The 26,222-nt window shown below is 52.0% G+C and overlaps 1 protein-coding gene across 1 annotated transcript in view; it reads left to right on the top strand.

The window, feature by feature from the left end:
* The window catches only part of PTK2B (protein tyrosine kinase 2 beta), a 67,908-nt gene that overhangs the window by 6,589 nt on the left and 35,097 nt on the right, over positions 1-26,222 (top strand). The window contains exons 4-16 of the mRNA XM_058802262.1: positions 1,736-1,798; positions 4,379-4,433; positions 8,284-8,424; positions 9,829-9,903; positions 9,999-10,100; positions 11,129-11,246; positions 12,741-12,780; positions 12,897-12,943; positions 13,140-13,193; positions 13,948-14,045; positions 15,257-15,341; positions 17,312-17,412; positions 19,678-19,793. Of these exons, the coding sequence (XP_058658245.1) occupies positions 1,736-1,798; positions 4,379-4,433; positions 8,284-8,424; positions 9,829-9,903; positions 9,999-10,100; positions 11,129-11,246; positions 12,741-12,780; positions 12,897-12,943; positions 13,140-13,193; positions 13,948-14,045; positions 15,257-15,341; positions 17,312-17,412; positions 19,678-19,793 (1,095 nt within the window). The remainder of the gene's footprint in view (positions 1-1,735; positions 1,799-4,378; positions 4,434-8,283; positions 8,425-9,828; positions 9,904-9,998; positions 10,101-11,128; positions 11,247-12,740; positions 12,781-12,896; positions 12,944-13,139; positions 13,194-13,947; positions 14,046-15,256; positions 15,342-17,311; positions 17,413-19,677; positions 19,794-26,222) is intronic.

Genomic DNA, 26,222 nt, shown 5'->3' with positions numbered 1-26,222 from the left:
GGGGGACATGGGGACATGGAGGGACATGGGAGGATGTGGGGGACATTGGGACGTGGGGACATGGGGGACATGGGACATGTAAGGACATGGAGGGACATGGGGGGACATGGAGGGACATGGGGGGACATGGGGACATGGAGGGACATGGGGGACATGGGGACATGGAGGGACATGGGGACGTGGGGACATGGGGACGTGGGGACATGGGGGACATGGGAACATGGGGGACATGGGGACATGGGGGGACATGGAGGGACATGGGGGACATGGAGGGACATGGGGGACATTGGGACATGGAGGGACATGGAGGGACATGGAGGGACATGGGGGGACATGGGGACGTGGAGAAGTAGGGCACGTGGTGGGGACATGGAGACATGGAGGGACACGGGGACATGGGGGATGTGGGGACAGGGGTACATGGAGGGATGTGGGGACAAGGAGGGATGTGGGGACATGAAGGACATGGAGGGACATGGGGGGCGTGGGGACATGGAGGGATGAGGGATATGGGGACATGGAGGGACATGGGGGACCTGGGGACATGGAGGCAAGGGGGTCATGGGGACATGAGGGACATGGAGGGACATGGGGGACATGAGGGGCATGAAAAGACATGGAGACATGGGGGACATGGAGAGGTGGGGCACATGGTGGGGACATGGAGGGATATGAGGACATGGCAAACATGGAGACATGGGGGACACGGAGGGACATCAGGCATGTGGGGACTGGGGGGACATGGAGGGACGTGGGGACATAGGGGACATGGAGGACGTGGGAACATGGAGGGATATGGGGACGTGGAGAACATGGAGGGCATGGAGAAGTGGGGCACATGGTGGGGACATGGAGACATGGAGGGACATGGGGACATGGGGGGACATGGAGGGACATGGGGACATGGGGGGACATGGAGGGACATGGGGACATGGGGGGACATGGAAGGATGTGGAGGGACATGGATACATGGAGGGACATGGATACATGGAGGGACATGGGGACATGGGGACATGAGGGTCATGAAGGGACATGGGGGACATGAGGGACATGGAGGATGTGGGGACATGGGGGACATGGACAGGTGGGGCACATGGTGGGGACATGGAGACATGGAGGGACATGGGGTCATGGAGGGACATGGAGGGACATGGGGGACATGGAGGACATGGGGGATGTGGGGACATGGAAGGATGTGGAGGGGCGTGGAGACATGGAGGGACATGGGGGACATGGGGACATGAGGGTCATGAAGGGACACAGGAGTGTAAGGACATGAAGGACATGGAGGGACATGGGGACATGGCAAACATGAGGTCATGGAGGGACATGGGGACATGGAGGACATGAGGGACATGGGGGGACATGGGGGACACAGGGATGTGGGGACATGAGGACATGAAGGGACATGGGGACATGAGGGAGACATGGGGGACATGGGGCCATGTGTCACAGGCTGTGTCCCTGTCCCTGTCCCCAGGAGGTTCTACAAGGACATGGGGACATGGGGACATGGGGACATGGGGACATGGGGCCATGTGTCACAGGCTGTGTCCCTGTCCCTGTCCCCAGGACGTTCTACAAGGACATGGGGGACATGGGGACATGGGGACATGGGGCCATGGGGCCATGTGTCACAGGCTGTGTCCCTGTCCCCAGGAGGTTCTACAAGGACATGGGGCCATGGGGCCATGGGGCCATGTGTCACGGGCTGTGTCCCTGTCCCTGTCCCCAGGAGGTTCTACAAGGACATGCCCCAGAACGCGCTGGACAAGAAATCCAACTTCGAGTTCCTGGAGTGAGTCCAGCCCGGAGCCACCTCCCGACCCTGGGGCTGGGGACATGCTCAGGGCCTTCCTCACCTTCCTCATCCTCATCATCTTCATCACCCTCCTCATCCTCATCATCTTCATCATCTTCAGCATCCTCCTGCAATTCCTCATCCTTCTAATCTTCATCATCCTCCTCAATCTCCTCATCCTCCTCATCATCCTCATCTTCACCATCCTCATAATCTTCATCATCTTCATCATCCTCCTAATCTTCATCATCCTCCTCATCTTCATCATCCTCGTCATCCTCCTGCTACTCCTCACTCCTCATCCTGCTATTCCTCATCCTCCTCATCCTCCTCTTCCTCCTCATCTTTGTCGTCCTGCAATTCCTCATCCTCATCTTCCTTATCTTCCTCCTCGTCCTACTGCATCTCCTCATCCTCCTCATCCTCCTCATCCTCCTCATCCTCCTCATCCTCCTTATCCTCCTCACTCTCCTCATCTTCATCATCCTCCTGATGCTCCTGATGCTCCTGATGCTCCTCATCCTCTTCATCCTCCTCATTCTCCTGCTACTCCTCATCTTCCTGGTGCTCCTCAACCTCCTCATCTTCATCATCCTCCTGTGGTTCCTCATCCTCCTGCAGCTCTTCATCCTCCTCATCCTCCCACATCTCCTGATCCTGATCCTCCTCATCCTCCTCCCCCTCATCTTTATCATCCTCCTCATCCACCTCATCCTCCTCATCTTCCTTATCTACCTCCTCATCCTCCTCCTGTTACTCTTCATCCTCCTCATCTTCCTCCCGCTACTCCTCATCCTTCTCATCCCGTTACTCCTCATCCTCCTCATATTCATCATCATCCTCCTCATCCTCCTCATCTTCCTCATCCTTCTAATCCTCTTCGTCCTCTTCATTCTCCTGCTACTCCTCATCCTCCTCATCTTCATCATCCTCCTGTGGCTCCTCACCCTCCTCATCTTCATCCTCCTCCTCATCCCCCTCATGTTCATCATCCTCCTGCTGCTCCTCATTCTCCTCATCCTCCTGCTGCTCCTCATCCTCCTCATCTTCCTCCTGCTACTCCTCATCCTCCTCATCCTCCTCATCTTCATCATCCTCCTCATCTTCTTTGTCTTCCTCCTCATTCTCCTGCTACTCCTCATGCTCCTCATCTTCCTCATTCTCCTCATCTTCTTCATCCTCCTCCTGCTACTCCCCAACCTTCTCATCCTCCTCATCTTCCTCATCCCCCTGCGATTCCCCATCCTTCTCATCTTCATCATCCTCCTGCAGCTCCTCATCCTCTTCATCTTCCTCATCTTCCTCATTTTCCTTATGTTCATCCTTCTCATCTTCCTCATCCTCTTCATCTTCATCATCTTCCTCATCTTCATTATTCTCCTGCTACTCCTCATCCTTGCTCAACTCCTCATCTTCTTCATCTTCCTCATCTTCATCATCCTCATCCTCCTAATTCTCCTCCTCCGCATTTTCCTCATCTTCATCATCCTCCTCATCTTCCTTATCTTCCTCCTCATTCTCCTGCCACTCCTCATCCTCCCCATCCTCCCTCATCCCCCCGGTTCCTCCCGGGTTCCTCCTCATCCCTGGGCTGGCAATTCCCGCTGACATTCCCGGCATTCCCTGCCCCCTGCAGGAGGGAGGTGGGGCCGGACCTCTGCTCCTGCTACTCCTCATCCTCCTCATCCTCCTGGTGCTCCTCATCCTCCTCATCTTCATCATCCTCCTAGTCCCCCTCATGTTCATCATCCTCCTGCTGCTCCTCATTCTCCTCATCCTCCTCATTCTCCTGCTGCTCCTCATCCTCCTCATCTTCCTCCTGCTACTCCTCATCCTCCTCATCCTCCTGATGCTCCTCATCCTCCTCATCTTCATCATCCTCCTCATCTTCTTCATCCTCCTCATCTTCTTCATCCTCCTCCTGCTACTCCCCAACCTTCTCATCCTCCTCATCTTCCTCATCCCCCTGCGATTCCCCATCCTTCTCATCTTCATCATCCTCCTGCAGCTCCTCATCCTCTTCATCTTCCTCATCTTCCTCATTTTCCTTGTGTTCATCCTTCTCATCTTCCTCATCCTCTTCATCCTCCTCATCCTCCCTCATCCCCCCCCGTTCCTCCTGGGTTCCTCCTCATCCCTGGGCTGGCAATTCCCGCTGACATTCCTGGCATTCCCTGCCCCCTGCAGGAGGGAGGTGGGGCCGGACCTCTGCTCCTGCTACTCCTCATCCTCCTCATCCTCCTGGTGCTCCTCATCCTCCTCATCTTCATCATCCTCCTAGTCCCCCTCATGTTCATCATCCTCCTGCTGCTCCTCATTCTCCTCATCCTCCTCCTGCTACTCCTCATTCTCCTCATCCTCCTCATCTTCATCATCCTCCTCATCTTCTTTGTCTTCCTCCTCATTCTCCTGCAGCTCCTCATCCTCGTCATCTTCCTCATTCTCCTCATCCTCCTGCAGCTCCTCATCCTCCTCATCCTCGCTCATCTCCTCATCCCCCCTGCCCTGCCCTCCCGTCCCCTCCTGGCTGTTCTGGCAGTTCCCGCTGACATTCCCAGCATTCTCTGTCCCCTGCAGGAAGGAGGTGGGGCTGGACCTCTTCTTCCCCAGCCAGATGCTGGAGAACCTCAAGGTGAGGGACACCTGGGTGTGGCACGGCTGTGACACCTGGGACGTGTGTGACCACGCCCCTGTGTGTCCAAGTGTCCAGGTGTCCATGTGAGTCTCCATATGTGTGTGTCCCTGTGTGTCTGTGTGTCCGTGTGTCCATGTCCATGTGTGTCCCTGTGTATCCATGTGTCCGTGTGCCTGTGTGCCCGTGTCCGTGTCTCCTTGTGTGTCCGTGTGTCCGCGTGTGTCTGTGTGTCCTTGTGTCTGTGTGTCCTTGTGTGTCCCTGTATGTGTCCGTGTGTGTCACTGTGTGTCTGTGTCCCTCTGTGTGTCCCTGTGTCTGTGTGTCCATGTGTGTCCTTGTGTGTCCATGTGTGTCCTTGTGTGTCCGTGTATGTCAGTGTGTCCATGTGTGTCCGTGTGTCGGTGTGTAGATGTGTGTCCATGTGTCCATGTGTGTCTGTGTGTCCCTGTGTGTGTCCATGTGTGTCCATGTGTGCTTGTGTGTCAGTATGCGTCTGTGTCCCTGTGTGTCCTTGTGTCCATGTGTGTCCATGTGTGTGTCCCTGTATGTCCCTGTGTGTCCATGTGTCCCTCTGTGTCCACGTGTGTCCCTGTATGTGTCGGTGTGTGTCACTGTGTGTCTGTGTCCCTCTGTGTGTCCATGTGTGTCCTTGTGTGTCCGTGTATGTCAGTGTGTCCATGTGTGTCCGTGTGTCGGTGTGTAGATGTGTATCCATGTGTCCCTGTGTGTCTGTGTGTCCCTGTGTGTGTCCATGTGTGTCCATGTGTGCTTGTGTGTCAGTATGCGTCTGTGTCCCTGTGTGTCCTTGTGTCCATGTGTGTCCATGTGTGTGTCCCTGTATGTCCCTGTGTGTGTCCATGTGTCCCTCTGTGTCCACGTGTGTCCCTGTGTGTGTCCACGTGTGTCCCTGTGTGTCTGTGTCCATGTGTGTCCGTGTGTCCCTGTGTGTGTCTGTGTGTCCCTGTGTGCGTCTGTGTGTCCATGTGTCCATCTGTGTTCGTGCATTTGTGTGTGTCCACGTGTCCGTGTGTCCCTGTGTGTTTCCCTGTGTGTGTCCATGTGCATCCATGTGTCCTTGTGTCAGTGTGTCCACGTGTGTCCCTGTGTCCTTGTGTGTCCATGTGTCCGTGGATCTATGTCTCCTTGTGTGTCCGTGTGTCCATCTGTGTCTGTGTGTCCATCTGTATCTGTGTGTCCCTGTGTGTCCCTCTGTGTGTCCCCGTGTCCCTCTGTGTGTCCCCGTGTCCAAATGCATCCCCATGTCCCCGTGTCCCTATCCCCACCCCGGCTCCCATGTCCGCGTATCCAAGCCCATCCTGGTGTTCCCATATCCAACACCGTGTCCATCCTGGTGTTCCTGTGTCCTACATCATGTCCATCCTGGTGTTCCCATGCCCAACAGCGTGGGTATGTTCTGGTACCCCACACCGTCCCCATCCCGATGTTCCTGTACCCTCCACCACCCCCATCCCGGTGTTCCCATATCTGACACTGTCTCCATCCTGGTGTTCCCCCATAGACCACATCGTCCCCATGCCGCTGTTTCCATATCCCACACCGCCCTCATCCTGGTGTTCCTATATCCGACACTGTGTCCATCCTGCTGTGCCCAAATCCAACACCCTGTTCCTGTACCCCACCCCACCCCCATCCCGGTGTTCCCATATCTGACACTGTCCCCATCCTGATGTTCCCCCATAGACCACATCGTCCCCATGCCGCTGTTTCCATATCCCACACCGCCCTCATCCTGGTGTTCCTGTGTCCGACACTGTGTCCATCCTGCTGTGCCCAAATCCAACACCCTGTTCCTGTACCCCACCCCCATCCCGGTGTTCCCATATCTGACACTGTCCCCATCCTGGTGTTCCCATAGACCACATCGTCCCCATGCCGCTGTTTCCATATCCCACACCGCCCTCATCCTGGTGTTCCTGTGTCCGACACTGTGTCCATCCTGCTGTGCCCAAATCCAACACCCTGTTCCTGTACCCCACCCCCATCCCGGTGTTCCCATATCTGACACTGTCCCCATCCTGGTGTTCCCATAGACCACATCGTCCCCATGCCGCTGTTTCCATATCCCACACCGCCCTCATCCTGGTGTTCCTGTGTCCGACACCGTGTCCATCCTGCTGTTCCCAAATCCAACACCCTGTTCCTGTACCCCACCCCACCCCCATCCCGGTGTTCCCGTACCCCACCCTGCCTTGATCCCAGTGTTCCCAAACCCAACACTGTGTCCATCCTGCTATTCCCATATCCAACGCCACCCCACCCTGGCATTCCCATACTCCAACCCACCTCCATCCTGGTGTTCCCGTACCCTCCACTGCCCTGATCCCGATGTTCCTGTAGCCCACACCACCCCCATCCCGGTGTTCCCGTATCTAACATTGTGTCTATCCCGGCATTCCCAAACCCAACACCGTGTCCATCCCACTGTTCCCATATCCAGTGTCCCATTCCCATATCCCACCCCATCCCCATCCCGGTGTTCCCATACCCTAATCTGCTCTGATCCCGGTGTTCCCAATCCCAGCACCGTGTCCATCCCACCATTCCCGTACCCAACCCTCTATTCTCATATCCACACCGCCTCCATCCCAGTGATCCCGTACCCCACCCCACCCCAATTCTGGTGCTCCCATATCCAACACCGTGTCCATCTCGATATTCCCGTACCCCACCCCACCCCGATCCTGGTGTTCCCGTACCCCACAGCACCCCAATCCCAGCATTCCCAAACCCAACACCATGTCCATCCTGCCGTTCTCATGTCCAATGCCCCATTCCCATATCCAACACTGCCTCCATCTCAGTGTTCCCAAACCCAACACCGTGTCCATCCCACTGTTCCCATATCCAATGCCCCATTCCCATATCCAAAACCGTGTCCATCCAGCTGTTCCCGTACCCCGAACACCTATCCTGGTGTTCCCATACCCCACTCCACCCCTATCCTGGTGTTCCCAAACCCAACACCGTGTCCATCCTGTCATTCCCAAATCCAACACCGGACCCATCCCAGACTTCCTGTACCCCACACCGCCTCCATCCCAGCGTTTCCAAACCCAACACCGTGTCCATCTTGCCGTTCCCATATCCAATGTCCCGTTCCCATATCCCACCCCAATCCTGTTGTTCCCGTTCCCATTCCAAATCCTGGTGTCCCGGTGTTGTCCCGTCAGCCGTGGCAGCTGCGGAAGATGATCCAGCAGATGTTCCAGCAGCACCCATCCCGGTGTTCCCATATCCCATACTGCTCCAATCCCAGTGTTCCCATATCCAACACCGTGTCCATCCCACCATTCCCGTATCCAATACCCGGTTTCCCTACCCCACACCACCTCTATTGTGGCGTTCCCAAACCCAACACTGTGTCCATCCCGCTATTCCCAAATCCAACACCCTGTTCCCATATCCCAACTCCACCTCGACCCCAGCTTTCCCATACCCCATCCTACCCCAATCGTGGCATTCCCAAACCCAACACTGTGTTCATCCCGCTATTTCCATATCCAATGCCCCATTCCCATATCCCAACACCACCCCAATCCCAGTGGTCCCATATCCCACACTGGCCCCATCCCAGTGTTCCTAAACCCAACACCGTGTCCATCCTGCTGTTCTAAACCCAATGCCCTGTTCCCATATCCAACACTGTGTCCATCCAGGCATTCCCGTACCCCACACCACCTCCATCCCAGTGTTCCCAAACCCAACACCGTGTCCATCCCACTGTTCCTGTATCCAATGCCCCGTTCCCATATCCCACCCCAATCCCGGCATTCCTGTTCCCGTTCCCGTTCCCAACACGTTGTCCATCCCGGTGTTGTCCCGTCAGCCACGGCAGCTGCGGAAGATGATCCAGCAGACGTTCCAGCAGTATGCGCTGCTGCGGGAGGAGGAGTGCATCCTGAAATTCCTGCACACCCTGAGCACCTTTGCCCCCATTGACCAGGAGAGCTTCCGATGCCAGCTCGTCGTGAGTGACCGGAAACGGGATACGGGATTTGGGATATGGGATATGGGGTATGGGATAGGGAATATGGGGTATGGGATACGGGATGTGGGATATGGGATGTGGGATATGGGATAGGGGATGTGGGATATGGGATATGGGATGTGGGATGTGGGATGTGGGATGTGGGATGTGGGATATGGGATGTGGGATGTGGGATATGGGATGTGGGATATGAGATGTGGGATATGGGATATGGGATAGGGGATGTGGGATATGGGATAGGGGATGTGGGATGTGGGATATGGGATGCAGGATAATGGGGTAAAGGGATTTAGGATTTGGGATATGGGATATGGAGAGGAGACGCCACCAGGATGTTCCTGATAGCGATGTCCCTGGCATTTGGGATCCATGGGATAACAGGGTAATGGGAATTGGGATATGGGATATGATATAAGGGGATTTGGGATATGGCATAATGGGATACGGGATATGGGATAATGGAATAATAAGATATGCCATTATCATGACATTCCATTATCCCATTATCCCATAATGGAATAATGGGATAATAGAATGTTGTGATAATGGGATAAAGGGATAAAGGAATATGGAATAATAGGTTGGGGGATATGGGATATGGGGGATATGGGGTAGGGGATATGGGATATGGGATATTTGATATGGGATAGGGGATATGGGATATGGGATATGGGATATGGGGTGTGGGATATGGGGTGTGGGATATGGGGTGTGGGATACGGAGAGGAGAGGCCACCAGGATGTTCCTGATGGTGATGTCCCTGGGATTTGGGATCCGTGGGATAATGGGGTAATTGGATATGGGGTATGGGATATGGGATAAGGTACAAGGGGATTTGGGATATGGGATGTGGGATATGGCATAATGGAATATGGGATAATGGGATAATGGAATGTTGTGATTAATGGGATAATGGGACAAAGGGATATGGAATAATGGGATAAAGGGATATGGAAAAATGGGATATGGGATGTGGAATATGAGATATGGGATATGGGATATGGCATGTGGAATATGGGATATGGGATGTGGGATATGGGATGTAGGATATGGGATATGGGATATGGGATATGGGATGTGGGATATGGGATATGGGATGTGGGATGTGGGATGTGGGATATGGGATATGGGATATGGGATATGGGATGTGGGATATGGGATAGGGCATAGGGGATAGGGAATATGGGATGAGGTGGGGGGGACTTAGGTGGGAATGGGATATAGGATAGGATGGGTTGAAATGGGATGGCATATGGGATGGGATGGGATGGAATGGGACGGGACGGGATGGGATGGGATGGGATGGGATGGGATGGGATGTGACCTGACCTTTGGAAATGCCACTCATCCCAAATCCCTGTCCCGGCTCCTGCTGCCCCCAGCAAGGATGGAACATCACCGTGGACCTGGTGATCGGCCCCAAGGGCATCCGCCAGGTGACCAGCACGGACACCAAGGTGGGAATTCCAGCTGGGAACTGGGAACTGCCCCCTCAGGGTCAGGGGTGAAACCTCCCACGGATGGAATTCCTGATTAATTCCCCCCTTCCCAGCCCACCTGCCTGGCGGAATTCCGGGATATCAAATCCATCCGGTGCTCCACCACAGAGGACGGGCAGGCCCTGCTGCAGCTGGGGCTGAGCGGGACCCCCCAGGTGAGGAGCTGGGAGAGAATTCCTGGGAATGCCACAGCCCATATTCCATATCCCACATTCCCTGTCCCCTATCCCATATCCCACATCCCATATCCCACATCCCATATCCCATATCCCCTATCCCCTTTCCCCTATCCCCTATCCCATATCCCACATCCCATATCCCATATCCCATAGCCCCTATCCCATATCCCATATCCCACATCCCATATCCCATATCCCACATCCCATATCCCATATCCCCTATCCCCTTTCCCCTATCCCCTATCCCATATCCCACATCCCATATCCCCTATCCCATAGCCCCTATCCCATATCCCATATCCCATATCCCACATCCCATATCCCATATCCCACATCCCATATCCCATATCCCCTATCCCCTTTCCCCTATCCCATATCCCACATCCCACATCCCATATCCCATATCCCCTATCCCATATCCCATATCCAATATCCCATAGCCCCTATCCCATATCCCCTATCCCATATCCCATATCCCATAGCCCCTATCCCACATCTCATATCCCATATCCCATATCTTGGGTGTTATCTTGGGGATCATGGAATTCTGGGAGGGGTGGTTATGGAAAATTGGGATTGGGGAGAAGCGGAGACCCTGACCCATGGGATGGGATCGGGGAGAAGGGGTGACCCAAATCTATGGGATGGGTGGGATGGGATCGGGGAGAAGGGGTGACCCCAATCCATGGGATGGGATTGGGGTGAAGGGGTGACCCCAATCCATGGTATGGGCGGGATGGGATCGGGGAGAAGGGGTGACCCAAATCCATGGGATCGGATTGGGGTGAAGGGGTGACCCCGATCCATGGGATGGGCGGGATGGGATCAGGGAGAAGGGGTGACCCCAATCCATGGGATGGATGGGGCAGAAGGGGTGACCCCGATCCATGGGATGGGATGGATGGGATCGGGCAGAAGGGGTGACCCCGATCCATGGGATGGGTGGGATGGCACTGGGGAGAAGGGGTGAACCCTATCCCATGTTCCCATCCCGGCATTCCCAGTCGCTGTCGATCCGGACGTCGTCGCTGGCCGAGGCGGAGAACATGGCCGACCTCATCGACGGGTACTGCCGGCTCCAGGGGGGCACCGAGACATCGCTCATCACCTTCCCCAGGAAAGGTGGGAATGGGGCGGGGTGGGATAGAGGGATTGGGGTGGGATCCATGGGATACTGGGGCAATGGGATAATGGGATGGGATGGGATCCATGGGGTGGCATCCAGGGAATTGGATAATGGGATAATTGGATGAAGAGAAAGGATGGAGATGGGGTGGAATAATGGGATAATGGGATGATGGGATAATGGGGTAATGGGAGGATGGGATAGTGGGATAGTGGGATAATGGGGTAATGGGATAATGGGATGGGATCAATAGGATGGGATCAAGGAGATGGGATAATGGGGTGGGATCCATGGGGGGATGGGATGGGATGGGATGGGATGGGATGGGATGGGATGGGATGGGATGGGATGGGATGGGATGGGATTCATGGGACAGGATGGGATGGGATCCAGGAGATGGGATGGGATGGGATGAGATAAGATCCATCAGATGGGATGAGATCCAGGGGATGGGATCCATGGGATGGAATGGGATGAGATCAATGGGATGGAATCAATTGATTGGGATAATGGGGTGGGATCATGGGATGGGATTGGGATGGAATGGGATAATGGGATAAAGGAATGGGATGGGATCCATGGGATGGGATTGAAATGGGATGAGATAGGATGGGATGGGATCCATTGGATGGGATCCATGGGATGAGATCCATGGGATGGGATTGGGATGGGATCGATGGGATGGCATCCATGGGATGGGATGGCATCCATGGGATCAGAAGGGATAATGGGATGGGATGGGATGGGATCCAGGGGACGGGATCCATGGGATGACATGGAGTTAATGGGATGGGGTGGGATGGGATGCATGGGATGGGATTGGGATGGGATGGGATCAATGGGATGGGATTGGAATGGGATCCATGGGATGAGGTGAAGTTAATGGGATGGGATGGGAGGGGATGGAATCCATGGGGTGGGATGGGGTGGGATGGGATGGGATCTATGGGATGGGATGGGATGATGGGATAATGGGATGGGATGGTATCCAGGGGATGGGATCCATGGGATGACATGGAGTTAATGGGATGGGGTGGGATGGGATGTATGGGATGGAATCCATGCGATGGAATGGGATTGGCATGGGAGGGATGGGATAATGGGATAATGGGATGCGAAGGTTAGGGATGGGATTGGGATGGGATTGGGATGGGAATGGGATGGGATTGGGATGGGATTGTGATGGGAATGGGATGGGATTGGGATGGGATTGGGATGGGAATGGGATGGGATTGTGATGGGAATGGGATGGGATTGTGATGGGATTGGGATGGGATTGGGATGGGATTGGGATGGGAATGGGATGGGATTGGGATGGGATTGTGATGGGATTGGGATGGGAATGGGATGGGATTGTGATGGGAATGGGATGGGAAGGGGATGGGAATGGGATGTGGTTGGGATGGGATTGGGATGTGGTTGGGATGGGATTGGGATGGGAAGGGGATGGGATTGGGATGGGATGGGACCTTTCCCCGTCCTCCCCGCAGACCGTGAGAAGAGGATCAGCCTCCCGCAGATCCCGGCCCCGTGAGTGATCCCGACCCTTTTCCCAGGATTCCTGTTCCCATTACGGGGTCGGGATCCCGTTCCCCATCCCCATCCCCAATCTCCATCCCGCCCCCTGACCCTGCTCCCACCCTCAGGAATCTCGGCGAGAGGTTCTCCACGCTGTCCCACAGCGTCAGCGGCGGTGAGTCCTTCCCCGTTCCCACCATCCCGGTCCGTGACACATTCCGGGCGGGATTCAGGAATTCTGGACACCCCCAGATCTTCTCCAGAGGGTCGGGATGCATCCAAGCATCCTGAGGGAGCACCAGACCCTCTGGAGATGCTGGAGGACCACCAAGCTTCCTGATCCCATTCCCGTATCCCGTTTTTTCCCCCAGATTCCGAAATTTACGCGGAAATCCTGGACGAGTCCTCGAGGCCGAGATCTGGAAGTAGGTGATTCCCATGGGGATTCTCCAGCAGTTCCTCCTGCCCATCCCAAATTCCCGTCCCAGGCTCACCAAAGCTCTCAGGAGGTCCTGGAGGAGCTGGGATGATGGAGAGGGCAGGATCCATGGACCCTTGGGATGATGGAGATGGGAGGATCCGTGGATCCTCATAGATGGAGAAGGCAGGATCCACGGATCATCACAGATCCTTATGGATCATCATGGATGGAGATGGGTGGAACCACAGATCTTCACGGATCCTCATGGATCTTAATGGATGGAGATGGGAGGATCCACGGGTCCTCATGGATCTTCATGGATGGAGATGAGAGGATTCATGGATTCTTACGGATCCTCATGGATGGAGAGGGCAGCATCCATGGATTGTCAGGGATCCTCATGGATCTTCATGGATGGAGACGGCAGGATCCATGGATCCTCATGGGTCTTCATGGATGGAGATGGGAGGAACCATGGATCCATGTAGGAGTTTTGGAGATACGAAGATCCATGGATCTTCATGGATGGAGAGAGCAGGATCCATGGATCCTCTTGGATCCTCATGGATCTTCATGGATGGAGAGGGCAGGATCGATGGATCCTTGTGGGAATTTTGGAGAGGGCAGGATCCATGGATCATCACGGATCCTCCTGGATCCTCATGGCCTGAGAGCCTCGGCAGCCATGGACACCTCCCAGGTGCTCATTCCTGGTGGATCTCCACGATCATGGAATCTCCTCCCCATTCCCATTCCAGTCCAGCACTTTGGGATCAGACGCGACGCCGTGACGCTGGGCCGGATCCTGGGCGAAGGGTTCTTCGGAGAGGTCTACGAGGGCACCTACACCACCCCGGTGAGACCCCACCACCCTTCCCTTCTCTTCTCAACCCTGGTGAGATCCCACCACCCTTCCCTTCCCTTCTCACACCAACCTGGTGAGATCCCACCACCCTTCCCTTCTCCACCCCGGTGAGATCCCACCACCCTTCCCTTCTCTTGTCAGCCCTGGTGAGATCCCACCACCCTTCCCTTTTCTTCTCCACCCTGGTGAGATCCCACCACCCTTCCCTTCTGAACCCCGGTGAGATCCCACCACCCTTCCCTTCTGAACCCCGGTGAGATCCCACCACCCTTCCCTTCCCTTCTCTTCTCAACCCCAGTGAGATCCCACCACCCTTCCCTTCTCTTCTCACACCACCCCGGTGAGATCCCACCACCCTTCCCTTCTCCACCCTGGTGAGATCCCACCACCCTTCCCTTCTCTTCTCTTCTCAACCCTGGTGAGATCCCACCACCCTTCCCTTCCCTTTTCACACCAGCCCGGTGAGATCCCACCACCCTTCCCTTCCCTTCTCTTCTCTTCTCAACCCTGGTGAGATCCCACCATCCTTCCCTTCCCTTCTCTTCTCAACCCTGGTGAGATCCCACCATCCTTCCCTTCTCCACCCTGGTGAGATCCCACCACCCTTCCCTTCTCTTCTCTTCTCTTCTCAACCCTGGTGAGATCCCACCACCCTTCCCTTCCCTTCTCTTCTCAACCCTGGTGAGATCCCACCATCCTTCCCTTCTCCAACCCGGTGAGATCCCACCACCCTTCCCTTCTCTTCTCTTCTCTTCTCTTCTCTTCTCTTCTCTTCTCTTCTCTTCTCTTCTCTTCTCTTCTCTTCTCTTCTCAACCCCATTGAGATCCCACCACCCTTCCCTTCTGAACCCTGGTGAGATCCCACCACCCTTCCCTTCCCTTCTCTTCTCAACCCCATTGAGATCCCACCACCCTTCCCTTCTCACACCAACCCGGTGAGATCCCACCATCCTTCCCTTCCCTTCTCTTCTCAACCCTGGTGAGATCCCACCATCCTTCCCTTCTCCAACCCGGTGAGATCCCACCACCCTTCCCTTCCCTTCTCACACCACCCCGGTGAGATCCCACCATCCTTCCCTTCTCCACCCCGGTGAGATCCCACCACCCTTCCCTTCTGAACCCCATTGAGATCCCACCACCCTTCCCTTGTCCATGATCCCAAATCCCAAATTCCCGAATTCCCGGTGTCCCCATCCCGGCAGAAGGGGGAGAAGATCGAGGTGGCCGTGAAGACCTGCAAGAAGGACTGCAGCCCCGAGAACCGCGAGAAGTTCCTCAGCGAAGCCGGTACCCACCAGGGGCGTCATCACGGGGGGGTTTGGGGTTCCTGAGGGTCATTTTGGGGTTTTTTGGGATCCTGGTGGAGATTTTTGGGGTCCGGAAGGTTCTTTTGAGGATTTTTGGGATCCTGAGGGTCCTCTTGGGGTTTTTAGGGGGGTCCTCAGGATCCTGGTGGACTTTTTTGGGATTCTAAAGGTCATGGTGGAATTTTTGGGATCTTGATGGTTCTGCTGAGGTTTTGTGGGCTGCTGAAGGTTCTTTTGGGGTTTTTTGGGATCCTGAAGGTCCTGATTGAGGTTTTGGGGGTCTTGAAGGTTCTTTTGGGGTTTCTTGGGGATCCTGAGGGTCCTCGTGGGGGTTTTTAGGATTCTGAAGGTCATGGTGGAATTTTTGGCATCCTGATGGTTCTGGTGAGTTTTTGTGGGATGCTGAAGGTTCTTTTGGGGTTTTTTGGGGATCCTGAAGGTCCTGGTGGAGATTTTTGGGGTCCTGAAGGTTCTTTTGAGGATTTTTGGGATCCTGAGGGTCCTCTTGGGGTTTTTAGGGGGGTTCTCAGGATCCTGGTGGGCTTTTTTTGTGATTCTGAAGGGCATGGTGGAATTTTTGGGATCTTGATGGTTCTGCTGAGGTTTTCTGGGATGCTGAAGGTTCTTTTGGGGTTTTTTGGGGATCCTGAAGGTCCTGGTGGAGTTTTTTGGGGTCCTGAGGGTCCTTTTGGGGTTTTGGAGGGATCCTGAAGGTCCTTTGGGGGATTTTTTGGGGTCCTGAGGGTCCTTTTGGGTTTTTTTTGGGATCCTGAAGGTCCTGCCATGTTTTTTGGGATCCTGGAAGTCCTGATGGGTTCTTTGGAGATCTTGATGGTTCTGCTGAGATTTTTTGGGATCCTGAAGGTTCTTTTGGGGTTTTTTTGGCATTCTGAAGGTCCTGCCATGGTTTTTTTTAGGATCCTGGGAGTCCTCATGGGGTTTTTTTGGATACTGAAGGACCTTTTGGGGTTTTTTGGGATCTCAAGGGTCCCGATGGGTTTTTTTTTTTTTTGGAATGCTGAGGGTCCTGATGAATTTTTTGGGATTCTGAAGGACCTTTTGGGGTTTTATGGAATGCTGAGGGTCCTGACGGGGTTTTTTGGGATCCTGGGGACCCTTTGGGATTTTTGGGGGGATCATGAAGGTCCTGGTGTACTTTCGGTATTCCGAAGATCCTTTTGGGGTCTTTTTGGGATCCTGAAGGTTCTTCTGGGGTTTTTTGGGCTCCTGAAGGTCCTTCTGGGGTCTTTTGGGGATTCTGAAGGTCCTGCCATATTTTTTTTTTTGGGATACCAGGAGTTTTCATGAGGTTTTTTTGGATCTTAATGGTTCTGCTGAGGTTTTTTTGGATGCTGAAGGTCCTGATGGAGTTTTTTGGGGTCCTGAAGGTCCTTTTGGGGTTTTTGGAGATTCTGAAGGACCTTTTGGGGGGTTTTTTTGGGATCCTGAAGGTCCTGCCGAGGTTTTTTGGGATCCTGAAGGTCCTGCCGAGGTTTTTTGGGGTCCTGAAAGTCCTGATGGATTTTTTGGAGATCTTGATGGTTCTGCTGAGATTTTTTTGGGATCCTGAAGGTTCTTTTGGGGTTTCTTGGGGATCCTGAAGGTCCTGATAGAGTTTTTTGGGGGATCCTGAGGATCCTGATAACTTTTTTTTGGGATTCTGAGGGTCCTTTTGGAGTTTTGGGGGATCCTGAAGGTCCTGGTGGACTCTTTTGGTATTCTGAGGGTCCTTTTGGGGTCTTTTGGGGTCCTGAAGGTCCTGCCATTTTTTTTTCTTTGGGATACCGGGAGTTCTCATGAGTTTTTTTGGGATCTTGATGGTCCTGTTGAGGTTTTTTTGGATGCTGAAGGTGCTTTTGGGGTTTTTGGGGATCCTGAAGGTCCTGGTGGACTTTTTTGGGATTCTGAGGGTTCTGATGGAGATTTTTGGGAATTCCGCCATCCCCGCAGTGCTGATGAAGAAGCTGGACCACCCGCACATCGTGAAGCTCATCGGCATCGCCGAGGACGAGCCCACCTGGATCATCATGGAGCTCTATCCCTACGGAGAGGTGGGACCTCCATCCAGACCCCATTGCTGATCCCATTCCCAACCCCGATCCCGTTCTCATGGATGGAGAGGGCAGGATCTATGGATCCTCATGGGTGGAGAGGACAGAATCCTTGGATCCTCTTGGATCCTGGTGGGAATGATGGAGAGGACAGGATCCATGGAGGCTCATGGATCATCATGGATTGTCATGGATGGAGAGGGCAGCATCCATGGATCCTCAGAGATCTTCATGAATCCTCATGGATCCTCATGGATGGACAGAGTAGGATCCATGGATGCTCATGGATCTCCATGGATCCTCATGGATGGAGAGGGCAGGATCCATGGATGCTCATGGATCTTCATGGATGGAGAAGGGAGGATCCATGAAACCTCACAGATCCTCATGGATCTTCATGGTTGGAAAGGGCAGGCTCCATGGATCCTCATGGGAATGAAGGAGAGAGCAGAATCCATGGATCCTCACGGAAGGAGTGAGCAGGATCCATGGATCATCATGGATGGAGAGGGCAGGATCCTCATGGATCTTCATGGATGGTGAGGGCACGATCCATGGATCCTCATGGATCCTCATGGATCCTCATGGGAGTGATGGACAGGGCAGGACCCATGGATCCTTGGGATGATGGAGAGGGCAGGATCCATGGATCTTCATGGAGAGAGAAGAATCCTTGGATCTTCATGGATCCTCATGGATCTTCATGGATCTTCATCAATGGAGAAGACAGGATCCATTGATCCCTGTGGGAATGATGGAGAAGGCCGGATCCATGGATTCTCATGGATCTTCATGGATCTTCATGGATGGAGAGGGCACGATCCATGGATCCTCATGGGAATGAAGGAGAGGGCAGGATCCATGGATCCTCATGGATCATCATGGATGGAGAGAGCAGAATCCATGGATCCTCACGGAAGGAGTGAGCAGGATCCATGGATCATCATGGATGGAGAGGGCAGGATCCTCATGGATCTTCATGGATGGTGAGGGCACGATCCATGGATCCTCATGGATCCTCATGGATCCTCATGGGAGTGATGGACAGGGCAGGAACCATGGATCCTTGCTATGATGGAGAGAGAAGGACCCATTGTTTCTCATGGGTTCTCATGGATCCTCATGGATGGAGAGGGCAGGATCCATAGATCCTCATGGATCATCATGGATGGAGAGGACAGAATCCATGGATTCTGGTGGGAATTTTGGAGAGAGCAGGATCCATGGATCCTCATGGGTCTTCATGGATGGAGAGGGAGAATCCATGGATCCTCATGGATGGAGAGGGCAGGACCCATGGATCATCATGGATCCTCATGGATCTTCCTGGATGGAGAGGGCAGGATCCATGGATCCTGGTGGGAATGATGGAGAGGACAGAATCCATGGATCCTCATGGATGGAGAGGACAGAATCCATGGATCCTCATGGATCCTGGTGGGAATGATGGAGAGGACAGGATCCATGGATCCTCATGGATGGAGAGGACAGAATCCATGGATCCTCATGGATCCTGGTGGGAATGATGGAGAGGACAGGATCCATGGATCCTCATGGATGGAGAGGACAGAATCCATGGATCCTCATGGATCCTGGTGGGAATGATGGAGAGGACAGGATCCATGGATCCTCATGGATCCTGGTGGGAATGATGGAGAGGACAGGATCCATGGATCCTCATGGATGGAGAGGACAGGATCCATGGATCCTCATGGATCCTGGTGAGAATGATGGAGAGGACAGGATCCATGGATCCTCATGGATGGAGAGGACAGGATCCATGGATCCTCATGGATCCTGGTGGGAATGATGGAGAGGACAGGATCCATGGATCCTGGTGGGAATGATGGAGAGGACAGAATCCATGGATCCTCATGGATCCTGGTGGGAATGATGGAGAGGACAGGATCCATGGATCCTCATGGATGGAGAGGACAGGATCCATGGATCCTCATGGATCCTGGTGAGAATGATGGAGAGGACAGAATCCATGGATCCTCATGGATCCTGGTGAGAATGATGGAGAGGACAGGATCCATGGATCCTCATGGATGGAGAGGACAGAATCCATGGATCCTCATGGATCCTGGTGAGAATGATGGAGAGGGCACCATCCCATGCATCCATGTGGGAGTTTTGGAGAGGGCAGGATCCATGGATCCTCATGGATGGTGAGAAGAGGACCAATGGATCCCGGTGGGCCCGGCGGTGAGTGCCGCATGCCACCGTTCCCGGTGTGACCCCGTCGGGACGGTTCCGTTGCAGCTGGGTCAGTACCTGGAGCAGAACCGGGCGGGCCTGGCCGTGCCCACGCTGGTGCTGTTCGCGCTGCAGGTCAGCAAGGCCCTGGCCTACCTGGAGGCCGTCAACTGCGTCCACAGGTGAGATCCGGGGATTCGGGATCCGCGATTCGGGATCCGGGATTCGGGATTTGAGATTTGGGATCTGGGATTTGGGATTTGGGATTTGAGATTTGGGATTTAGGTTTGGGATTCGGGATTTGGGATTTGGGATCTGGGATTTGGGATTTGGGATTTGGGATCTGGGATTTGGGGTTTGGGATTTGGGATTTGGGATTTAGGTTTGGGATTCAGGATTTGGGATTCGGGATTTGGGATTTGGGATCTGGGATTTGGGATTTGGGATCTGGGATTTGGGGTTTGGGATTTGGGATTTGGGATTTAGGTTTGGGATTCAGGATTTGGGATTCGGGATCTGGGATTTGGGATCTGGGATTTGGGATTTGGGATCTGGGATTTGGGGTTTGGGATTTGGGATTTGGGATTTAGGTTTGGGATTCAGGATTTGGGATTCGGGATTTGGGATTTGGGATCTGGGATTTGGGATTCGGGACTTGGAATTTGGGGTTTGGGGTTTGGGATTTGGGATGGGGCCGGAGCCACGTGGAATTCCGGGGTGGGCGGGGGAAGGTGGGGTCATGGATGGGGGGGATGGTGGAAGGTGGGAGTGGGAGCAGGGATGAGAAAGGGGTGGAGGCTTTGGGAGCTGCATGGGCTGGGTGAGGGCTCTGCTCCATCCCATGTGCGTCCATCCCATCCCATCCCATCCCATCCCATCCCATCCCATCCCATCCCATCCCATCCCATTATCTAATTATCCCAATATCCCAATATCCCATTACCCAAATATCCCATACCCCATATCCCATTATCCCATCCAACAAACCATATCCCAAATTCCATTATCCCAAATTCCACATCCCATATCCCATTCTCCCATATCCCATATCCCACATCCCCTATCCCATATCCCTTTATCTCCTTATCCCATTACCCTGATAACCCATATGCCGTTATCCCATTGCTCCAGTGTCCCATCCGATATTCCATTATCCCATATCCCAAATCCCCTTATTCCCTTATTCCATGGGTCCCAAATCCCATATCCTATATCTCATATCCCATAATCCCCTATCCCATGGATCCCACATCCCCTTATCCCATTATCCCATGGATCCCAGATCCCAAATCCTATATCCCATTATCCCCTATCCCATATCCGATATCCCATTATCCCATGGATCCCAAATCCCAATATCCCATATCCCATATCCCACAACTCATATCCCAAATCCCATTATCCCATTTTCCCATGGATCCCAAATCCCAATATCCCATATCCCATATCCCACAACTCATATCCCAAATCCCATTATCCCATTATCCCATGGATCCCATGGATCCCATGGATCCCAAATCCCAATATCCCATATCCCACAACTCACACCCCAAATCCCATTATCCCATTTTCCCATGGATCCCATGGATCCCAAATCCCAATATCCCATATCCCACAACTCATATCCCAAATCCCATTTTCCCATGGATCCCAAATCCCAATATCCCATATCCCATATCCCACAACTCATATCCCAAATCCCATTATCCCATTTTCCCATGGATCCCAAATCCCAATATCCCATATCCCATATCCCACAACTCATATCCCAAATCCCATTATCCCATTTTCCCATGGATCCCATGGATCCCAAATCCCAATATCCCATATCCCACAACTCATATCCCAAATCCCATTTTCCCATGGATCCCACATCCCCTTATCCCATTATCCCATGGATCCCAGATCCCAAATCCTATATCCCATTATCCCCTATCCCATATCCGATATCCCATTATCCCATGGATCCCAAATCCCAATATCCCATATCCCATATCCCACAACTCATATCCCAAATCCCATTATCCCATTATCCCATGGATCCCATGGATCCCATGGATCCCAAATCCCAATATCCCATATCCCACAACTCATATCCCAAATCCCATTATCCCATTTTCCCATGGATCCCATGGATCCCAAATCCCAATATCCCATATCCCACAACTCATATCCCAAATCCCATTTTCCCATGGATCCCAAATCCCAATATCCCATATCCCATATCCCACAACTCATATCCCAAATCCCATTATCCCATTTTCCCATGGATCCCAAATCCCAATATCCCATATCCCATATCCCACAACTCATATCCCAAATCCCATTATCCCATGGATCCCAAATCCCAATATCCCATATCCCATATCCCACAACTCATATCCCAAATCCCATTATCCCATTTTCCCATGGATCCCAAATCCCAATATCCCATATCCCATATCCCACAACTCATATCCCAAATCCCATTATCCCATTTTCCCATGGATCCCATGGATCCCAAATCCCAATATCCCATATCCCACAACTCATATCCCAAATCCCATTTTCCCATGGATCCCACATCCCCTTATCCCATTATCCCATGGATCCCAGATCCCAAATCCTATATCCCATTATCCCCTATCCCATATCCGATATCCCATTATCCCATGGATCCCAAATCCCAATATCCCATATCCCATATCCCACAACTCATATCCCAAATCCCATTATCCCATTATCCCATGGATCCCATGGATCCCATGGATCCCAAATCCCAATATCCCATATCCCACAACTCACACCCCAAATCCCATTATCCCATTTTCCCATGGATCCCAAATCCCAATATCCCATATCCCATATCCCACAACTCATATCCCAAATCCCATTATCCCATTTTCCCATGGATCCCATGGATCCCAAATCCCAATATCCCATATCCCACAACTCATATCCCAAATCCCATTTTCCCATGGATCCGAAATCCCAATATCCCATATCCCATATCCCACAACTCATATCCCAAATCCCATTATCCCATTTTCCCATGGATCCCAAATCCCAATATCCCATATCCCATATCCCACAACTCATATCCCAAATCCCATTTTCCCATGGATCCCAAATCCCAATATCCCATATCCCATATCCCATATCCCACAACTCATATCCCAAATCCCATTATCCCATTTTCCCATGGATCCCATGGATCCCAAATCCCAATATCCCATATCCCACAACTCATATCCCAAATCCCATTTTCCCATGGATCCCACATCCCCTTATCCCATTATCCCATGGATCCCAGATCCCAAATCCTATATCCCATTATCCCCTATCCCATATCCGATATCCCATTATCCCATGGATCCCAAATCCCAATATCCCATATCCCATATCCCACAACTCATATCCCAAATCCCATTATCCCATTTTCCCATGGATCCCAAATCCCAATATCCCATATCCCATATCCCACAACTCATATCCCAAATCCCATTATCCCATTATCCCATGGATCCCATGGATCCCATGGATCCCAAATCCCAATATCCCATATCCCACAACTCACACCCCAAATCCCATTATCCCATTTTCCCATGGATCCCATGGATCCCAAATCCCAATATCCCATATCCCACAACTCATATCCCAAATCCCATTTTCCCATGGATCCCAAATCCCAATATCCCATATCCCATATCCCACAACTCATATCCCAAATCCCATTATCCCATTTTCCCATGGATCCCAAATCCCAATATCCCATATCCCATATCCCACAACTCATATCCCAAATCCCATTATCCCATGGATCCCAAATCCCAATATCCCATATCCCATATCCCACAACTCATATCCCAAATCCCATTATCCCATTTTCCCATGGATCCCAAATCCCAATATCCCATATCCCATATCCCACAACTCATATCCCAAATCCCATTATCCCATTTTCCCATGGATCCCATGGATCCCAAATCCCAATATCCCATATCCCACAACTCATATCCCAAATCCCATTTTCCCATGGATCCCACATCCCCTTATCCCATTATCCCATGGATCCCAGATCCCAAATCCTATATCCCATTATCCCCTATCCCATATCCGATATCCCATTATCCCATGGATCCCAAATCCCAATATCCCATATCCCATATCCCACAACTCATATCCCAAATCCCATTATCCCATTATCCCATGGATCCCATGGATCCCATGGATCCCAAATCCCAATATCCCATATCCCACAACTCATATCCCAAATCCCATTATCCCATTTTCCCATGGATCCCATGGATCCCAAATCCCAATATCCCATATCCCACAACTCATATCCCAAATCCCATTTTCCCATGGATCCCAAATCCCAATATCCTATATCCCATATCCCACAACTCATATCCCAAATCCCATTATCCCATTTTCCCATGGATCCCAAATCCCAATATCCCATATCCCATATCCCACAACTCATATCCCAAATCCCATTTTCCCATGGATCCCAAATCCCAATATCCCATATCCCATATCCCATATCCCACAACTCATATCCCAAATCCCATTATCCCATTTTCCCATGGATCCCATGGATCCCAAATCCCAATATCCCATATCCCACAACTCATATCCCAAATCCCATTTTCCCATGGATCCCACATCCCCTTATCCCATTATCCCATGGATCCCAGATCCCAAATCCTATATCCCATTATCCCCTATCCCATATCCGATATCCCATTATCCCATGGATCCCAAATCCCAATATCCCATATCCCATATCCCACAACTCATATCCCAAATCCCATTATCCCATTATCCCATGGATCCCATGGATCCCATGGATCCCAAATCCCAATATCCCATATCCCACAACTCACACCCCAAATCCCATTATCCCATTTTCCCATGGATCCCAAATCCCAATATCCCATATCCCATATCCCACAACTCATATCCCAAATCCCATTATCCCATTTTCCCATGGATCCCATGGATCCCAAATCCCAATATCCCATATCCCACAACTCATATCCCAAATCCCATTTTCCCATGGATCCGAAATCCCAATATCCCATATCCCATATCCCACAACTCATATCCCAAATCCCATTATCCCATTTTCCCATGGATCCCAAATCCCAATATCCCATATCCCATATCCCACAACTCATATCCCAAATCCCATTTTCCCATGGATCCCAAATCCCAATATCCCATATCCCATATCCCATATCCCACAACTCATATCCCAAATCCCATTATCCCATTTTCCCATGGATCCCATGGATCCCAAATCCCAATATCCCATATCCCACAACTCATATCCCAAATCCCATTTTCCCATGGATCCCACATCCCCTTATCCCATTATCCCATGGATCCCAGATCCCAAATCCTATATCCCATTATCCCCTATCCCATATCCGATATCCCATTATCCCATGGATCCCAAATCCCAATATCCCATATCCCATATCCCACAACTCATATCCCAAATCCCATTATCCCATTTTCCCATGGATCCCAAATCCCAATATCCCATATCCCATATCCCACAACTCATATCCCAAATCCCATTATCCCATTATCCCATGGATCCCATGGATCCCATGGATCCCAAATCCCAATATCCCATATCCCACAACTCACACCCCAAATCCCATTATCCCATTTTCCCATGGATCCCAAATCCCAATATCCCATATCCCATATCCCACAACTCATATCCCAAATCCCATTATCCCATTTTCCCATGGATCCCAAATCCCAATATCCCATATCCCATATCCCACAACTCATATCCCAAATCCCATTATCCCATTTTCCCATGGATCCCATGGATCCCAAATCCCAATATCCCATATCCCACAACTCATATCCCAAATCCCATTTTCCCATGGATCCCACATCCCCTTATCCCATTATCCCATGGATCCCAGATCCCAAATCCTATATCCCATTATCCCCTATCCCATATCCGATATCCCATTATCCCATGGATCCCAAATCCCAATATCCCATATCCCATATCCCACAACTCATATCCCAAATCCCATTATCCCATTATCCCATGGATCCCATGGATCCCATGGATCCCAAATCCCAATATCGCATATCCCACAACTCATACCCCAAATCCCATTATCCCATTTTCCCATGGATCCCAAATCCCAATATCCCATATCCCATATCCCACAACTCATATCCCAAATCCCATTATCCCATTATCCCATGGATCCCATGGATCCCATGGATCCCAAATCCCAATATCCCATATCCCACAACTCACACCCCAAATCCCATTATCCCATTTTCCCATGGATCCCAAATCCCAATATCCCATATCCCATATCCCACAACTCATATCCCAAATCCCATTATCCCATTTTCCCATGGATCCCATGGATCCCAAATCCCAATATCCCATATCCCACAACTCATATCCCAAATCCCATTTTCCCATGGATCCGAAATCCCAATATCCCATATCCCATATCCCACAACTCATATCCCAAATCCCATTATCCCATTTTCCCATGGATCCCAAATCCCAATATCCCATATCCCATATCCCACAACTCATATCCCAAATCCCATTATCCCATTTTCCCATGGATCCC

The sequence above is a fragment of the Ammospiza caudacuta genome, chromosome 3 (assembly GCF_027887145.1).
Source record: "Ammospiza caudacuta isolate bAmmCau1 chromosome 3, bAmmCau1.pri, whole genome shotgun sequence".
Classification (NCBI taxonomy): Eukaryota; Metazoa; Chordata; class Aves; order Passeriformes; family Passerellidae; genus Ammospiza; species Ammospiza caudacuta.
The sequence above is the reverse complement of the archived record's forward strand: the minus strand, read 5'-3'. Positions and strand labels throughout refer to the sequence as shown.